The sequence below is a fragment of the Gavialis gangeticus genome, unplaced genomic scaffold (genome assembly GCF_001723915.1).
Source record: "Gavialis gangeticus isolate Ggan-Ray unplaced genomic scaffold, GavGan_comp1, whole genome shotgun sequence".
Lineage (NCBI taxonomy): Eukaryota > Metazoa > Chordata > Crocodylia > Gavialidae > Gavialis > Gavialis gangeticus.
The window spans coordinates 25,101,510-25,108,265 of record NW_017728994.1 but is presented as its reverse complement, the minus strand read 5'-3'; the positions used below and the strand labels follow the sequence as shown (position 1 = coordinate 25,108,265).

The 6,756-nt window shown below is 48.3% G+C and overlaps 1 protein-coding gene across 2 annotated transcripts in view; it reads left to right on the top strand.

Moving 5' to 3' along the window:
• Positions 1–6,756, top strand: part of VCL (vinculin) — a 128,021-nt gene that overhangs the window by 91,139 nt on the left and 30,126 nt on the right. For both annotated transcript variants that reach the window (XM_019502386.1, XM_019502385.1), the window contains exon 7: positions 5,954–6,044. In XM_019502386.1, coding sequence (XP_019357931.1) covers positions 5,954–6,044 — 91 coding nt within the window. The remainder of the gene's footprint in view (positions 1–5,953; positions 6,045–6,756) is intronic.

Sequence of the window (6,756 nt, the reverse complement as noted above, 5' to 3'; positions counted from 1 at the left end):
CCATCACAAATGTGCTCCTTGATGATCTTCTCAAAGAGTTTCCCCAGGATTGAGGTAAGACTGACGGGCCTATAGTTGCCCGGGTCCTCCCTCTTCCCCTTCTTGAAGATGGGGACCACATTTGCTACCTTCCAATCATCTGGCACCTGGCCCAAGCACCACGATCGCTCATAGAGCCATGCCAGGGGCCCTGCAATAACCCCAGCTAGCTCCCTCAACACCCTGGGGTGGAGAGCATCCGGACCTGCTGACTTGAACGCGTCCAGCCCCTCCAGAAGCTCTCTAACCCGGTCCTCCCCAACCTGAGGTCTGAAGGCGATCCCCTCGAGTCCGGCTTCTATCACAATACTGCAGCAATGACTTCAGCGGGCCACAAGTGCTTTCTAGACAGTCCTGGGTGTGAAGCAAAGATGAAAAAGCTAAGATCTAAAAAAATCCTCAAAAACAAAGCAACAAAGATTTGCATAAATTAGGTGTAATTAAACTTATTAGCTCTTAGTGTGAGCTCCCTAGCAGGAAACTTAAATATCCAAGAAGAGAGCTTGACTGGTGACAGAAAGGGAGGAGCTATAGCAATCTGTGATCATTTTTCTGTCACTTTCAGGGAATCCGAGAAATAGGTGTATTGGCCATGTGATATTCACAAGATTTTAAGTGCAGAATAAACACTTTGTGGCCCAATGAAAAAGGTGAAGAAATACTGAGAAATTCTATACTTGCAGTTCTAAAAATTAAAATATCTGTGAAAAAGCAAAAAACAAAACAAAAATCCAAACAAAAAGCCTCAACTAAAAAACAGTTTGATCAAATTTGAGATTCAATTTCATAGATTTCATAGATTTCATAGTTTAAGATTTCATAGATTAAGGGTCGGGAGGGACCTAGTAGATCTTACAGAAGTCTATCAGTGGCAGTTTAGCAACCACAGTTACACAAATCAACAAAGAAGATAACAGTTAACAGAATTAACTTTATGTACTTTTCTGGCATGATGATAACATAAATTGGGATGGGTAATTCTTTCAGATGGCAGGACAGTTCTGGTGAGTTGTTGAAGGCCATGCACACAATCTTTCAGAAGAGATCATTTTAACAAATAATAGATAAAAATACTAAAATTCAAAGTACTATAACCTATTTTAATTATATTTCAAATAACATTTTTGTCCTGATTTGTTTGGTTTTTTTGTGAGCAGTGTATGTGGCAGAATGTCACCTCTGTCTCTCCCCAAAAACTCTGCTCTGTGACAGTTTGATTAACATGGGCCCTACAGAGGGCAGACATCCCATCTCTTTAGGTAACCTGAGTTGGATACATTCCTGAGAGAGTGCGGAAACCTGCTCCCTTTGCTTATGTGACTGGCATCACATACCTGGGTGAGGGGCTTACGCTCCCTATTGTTCTGAGCAATGCCAACCTGACTGGGAGGGGGGCTAGAGACCCTGCCAGTCTATCTAACAAGCAGTGATGCATTTCAAATGGGTTGGCTGACAGCCAACAGGTGCTGGCCTCCATTGCACCAGGTAAATGAGGTCATAAAGTTAAGGACTGCCCAGGAGGAGGAGCAGTAGCCATGATGAAAACTCAGAAGGAGAAGAGCTGGACCATCTGAAACTTGCTCTTTCTCTTGAAACTCATGATCAGTGAACTGCCTGCCTCCAGAGGGAATCTCCACCTGCGTCTGGATGATACTTGTGAGTAAGCTACCTGAGATGGAACTAGATATATAGCTTGCAGTAACTCAGAGGCATGATCAAAGGCTACCCAGCCATGCCAGTTTGCTCTATGGGATTTCTCTGATATTGTTCTACCCTGTACCGTATTGCAACCATACCCCTTGTAACCAATAAAGTTCTCCTTTGTACCTAGCCTCGCAGACTTATTGGGAGTGGGTCTAGATAATGCCTTGGGGTGCCCTTGGTTCAGCTGACTAAGGGAGATGACTATTTGTGCTTCAGACTAAGGGAAGTACCCAGAGTTCTTGAAGTGAGTCGAGTACCCTCAAGGGCTACCAGGCCTGTGTTTCCCAGGGGGCACAGAGCCAGGATCAGTTCAGACCCTGGGTGGTGGTGGTGTTACCCCCAGTCTAGCAGGTGTACTCCAGGAAGGGGGTTGGCGAGATGCGAGGTGCCCCCAGGGAGGCACTCAGAGCCTGGAAGTTGGTTGAGCACCGGGGGGTGGGTGGCTGAGTGCAGGAGCACCCCCTACTGGCCTGCCACAGTGTATATAGAGGCAATTGTATAATAGCTCAAAATAAAGTATGTTGGTGGGATGGGATTGGGAGGGTGTGGGTATGTAGGGGGCATTATGCTCATGTGTGTGGGGAGCTGCCCATATGCTAGGTTGTAGGAACCAGCCAAGGGTGGGAAGAGGGAGGGGAGGCAGGGGGTGCATGCAGCAGACCTCATGTGGGTGGTCCAGCTATGGTTCAACCCCCACCCCACCATCCAGTCCACAGCTATCCCTGTGGTACTCTGCACAAGGCCAAGCCCCTCCTTTTCCTGGGACAGGCCTGCACCCACATCATGCCCATTGATGGTCCCCCCTCTATCCCAGCACTGGCTTCAGCCAGGACACACAGCTTCCTGGTGGCTGCCCAGATACTGCTTGCCTCCCCCACCTCCAGTGACTCTTCCTCATGCCACTGCTACACTGCTCTGGGCAGCAGGTAGTGTAGGGAAGCAGTGGTGGTCATGGCGATGTGTGCCTTGCACCCTATGCCCAGCTAGGTGGGGGCGGGGAAGCTGCAGCTGTGTGGCTCCTGTCCCAACAGGTAGGGCTCTGGCTTCAGCTCCAGGTCCTGGCTGCCTTCTACCCTCTGTCACCCACAGGTGCCTGCTAATTGCACTAGTTGGGCAGAGTGGGTGGAAGGCAGTCAGGGGCTGGGGCTGGAGCCACCTGGCTGCAGCTTCTTCTCTGCCTGACTGGGTGCGTGGTGCCTGGCACCCGCACAGCTGCTGCTGCCTTCCTGCGCTATCTGATGCCCAGAGTGGCGCAGCAGGGGGAGGAGGAGGAGGAGCCACTGGAAGTGGGGGCAGGGGGGGATCTGAAAAGTAACTGGGTGGCTGCAGCAGCAGCACTGGCAAGCTGTGTATACTGGTTGGGGTTGGGGCTGGGGCTGGGGCTGGTGCTAATGTGGTGCCACTGGTAGGCACAGGGTGGCTGCAGGTGGGAGCATGGCGTGGGTAGGAGTGTATGGGACCAAGCCCCATATGCGGTAGCCATAGGTGAGATGCATCCAATTGGTGGGCCATATTTTGCGTGTGCCCCTGACAAAAAGGAAAATATGTGTTTTTTGTCTTTAAGTTTTACATGGACTTGAATTAGAAGGAATTATTTTTAATCTGCCCTCTTAAGAATCTCCAAGGCAAAGTTTAAAGGTACAATCTCATATTACACAAACACAACCACATACATCTTCTCTTTTAGAAAGTTCCTTTAGGAATTGGTGACTACATAAAGGTGACTAGGTGTTGAGGCCATAATATTGCAAAGACGTATGTATTCCTAATTTGTAGGCTCATGAGTCTATTATGCAGTGTTGGAACTTTATTAAAGACTCTTGTGACAGATCTGTTTGCCTTCTAAATGTTTTGGGTTTTTTTAATATTTATGGAGCAGCTGGCTTATTCATTGCGCATTGAGAGCTGAAGTTCCTTTAGTCCTCATCTGAAACATAATAGAATCATAGAAAGGTAGGGCTAGAAGGGACCTATGTAAGTCATCCAGTCCAACCCCCTCACTCAGGCAGGATCATCCCTATCCAAACTATTCCATACAAATCTTTTTTATAACTTGTTGCTAAAGTTACACAATCAACCTTGTCACACAAGTATAAGGCATCACACCCTAACCTGCCACTGGTAAACCAGGGGGACAATGGCAGTTGACAGCTATAATCATCACAAGTGATAATACTTAAGACTACTAGCATAAAGTTGTTAAGAATTAAGCACAGAATTAGCAAACTGTAGAGATCAGAAGGTGATGACCACCAGCATATTCTGTACTAAACCTCTCCAACCTGGGTCTTGTCCTTGGCTCTGAAGCTTATTGATCTCTCTCTTTGACAAGACTGCAAGGGAGCAGGTTCTCATAGCGAGGCTTTCTGCTAAGTGCTATTCCACTGGTTCTGGAAAGCAGTCTCAGGCCCATACTCCGAGCCACCTAGAAACTCTAGTATGGCATGAGGTGACTTTGTAGAGATGGATACCAGAGCACATAGGCGTGCATAGGTCAGCCTGTGGTCAATCTTTTGACTCTGCGGGCCTGACGAGTAGCATGGGACCACTGATTTCTGGGACTGGGTTTCATATGCACCCCCTCTCCCATGCTGCCCCTGCCTGGCTCCGCATGCTGGGATCAAGTCCTGTTCACCCTCCCTTGGCACCAAACTTTCAGACCTATGGGGATGCCCACAGGTGAGACTGCTCCAGGGGCTGGATCTGGCCCGGAGGCCAAGGGTTAGATTATAATAAAGCCCTTGAACTGGGAGTCAGTAGAGGTCATCAAGCAATGACTTTATGTTGATAAGAGCATACATACCACAGTGATTAAGTTAGGGATGACACTAGCTCAGAAAAATTGGTGTGTTGGTGTTAGTGTGCCCCATACAGTTCAAGATACTGATCCCTGCCCCAGGGACTTTGCAGTCCAGAGCTCTTTGTTATGCTGGAGTTGTATTAGGGGTCAGGGTTTCTCTCTTAACCTGTGCTGTTGGGTAGCAGAACTCTGCATAAAGCTGCTGGAAGTCTGACTTGACAATACAGCTTTGAACTTCACATTAAACAAATTTGCTACCTTTTATCATACATTTGTTTAAGAGCTGTTTCCTGGCCTCCTCTCTAATTTCTTACTCATAGTGGTTCTTGTATTTTCCTATTGTATATACATCAGATAGAAAACTCACAATAACTTCTAGTGGAGAGTTTGCAGATGAGCCAGTGACAGGCTAATGCGGAGAAAGGAGGACTAGATGTTTTTGGCCTTTTCTAAGCAGAAGAGCTGAAGTGAGCTGATAGTGGCCAGATGGTCAAAATAGGGGCGTCTTTGACAAAGGCGTAGTGTCATGAGTTGGTTAAAGTTTTAAACAAATGAAAAAGCCCATAAACATGTGCATATGTAAGTCTCTAATGACTCAAAGCTCTCACTATTTGTAAATCCTAATAGTTGGCCGTGAAGCCATCTTCTCCCACCTTCTCTCTCAAAGGTAATGCATGGTAGCTTGTTTCTAGCTTGAAAGGTGGGTAAGTTGCAAAAATGTAAACACTCAACAGATTAATCTGGGAAAGGACATTAAAATAGTAACTGAAATTCTGCCTCGAAGATTACCAATCCCATTGGTATAAAGTTGGTGGGGGAAAAGTTCTAAATCATAATTTCATTCAGTAGTGCAGTCCCTAAAACATTTTATGTACACTTATACTTATGTTGGGGAGCTAATGGATTGTTAGAGCTTTTGTTTTTGAGAGGTATAACAATAGGAAAATGAGTGAACAAACAAAATAACAACTTGCATGCAAGTTTTTTGGTTTTGCATTTTTGGGCAGGATGAAAACACGTCTGTTGGTTTTAATCTTAAAGAAAGGACTGTAACCAGGGCCATCCCTAGGGGCGAGGCGAATCGGGGCGACTGCCTCAGGCCCTGTGCTTTGGGGGGCCCCGCGGTCAGTGCTGTATAGGCCTCACTGTGGCCGCCATGCACTGCCACTGCTGAGGATTGCTGGCTCCAGCCACTCGCCTCCCCCTTCCCCCTGTGCCCCTATATGTCCTGGGCCTTGCACACCCCTAGGGATGGCTCTGCCTGTAACCTGCTAGTATCAATACGTTTGGGGGTTGTTTTATAAAAGCTTTAAATGCAAGCAGATTGTGCTTCAACTTCTGTCTGTTTTGATTGTTAGCTATTTGTGGTTTGACAACTGAATGAATGTGATTGATTTCTTTCTTGCAAAGGACACTGAAGCCATGAAGAGAGCTTTGGCCTTAATCGATTCCAAAATGAACCAGGCAAAAGGATGGCTAAGGGATCCTAATGCACCAGCAGGTATTTTAAAATCACCCCAAATACAGTATTCAAACTCTTAGGGCAAGGGCAGGCAAAGTCTGGCCCATGGGCTGGATCTGGTTAGCAGCGGATTCCATTTCCCAGCCACCTCTGTACATCCCTGGTGGGGAGACCCCAGCCACATTGGCCCATGAAAGCGCAAGGCTGGGGTTGCCATGGAAACCAGCCTCACCCTGCTGGCAGGGTGTGTAGCAGGACAGGGCAAGGGGCTGCTCCAGAGCTGTTGGGATCTTGCAGCAGGGGCAGCTTGCTTCAGAGCCAGGGCAGAGCTGCAATCTGTAGGCGGTACACTCCGGACAGGGGTGGAGGCAGGGGATTGCAGCTCTGCCCTGGCTCCTTGCAGCGGCAACCGCCTGGTTTGGAGCAGGGGCAGAACTGTGATCCTTGTGTGCCCCTGGCTGGAATATGCAGGCTGCACATTGAAGCTCTGCCATCTCCTTGCCAGTGGTGACGGTCTGGTCTGGAGCAGGGGCGGAGCTGCAATCTGCTGCCTGTGTGCCCCTGCCCGGAGTGTGCCAAGCTACAGATTGTGGCTGTGCCCTGGCTGTGGAGCAAGCTGCCCCCATCTCAAGATCCCAGTGGCTCCATAGCAGCTCCCTGTCCTGCTCTGCTGCACACCCTGCCAGCACAGCTGGGGCTGGTCTCCATGGCAATCCCAGCCTTGAGCTTTCACAGCACAGCTGTGGTTGGG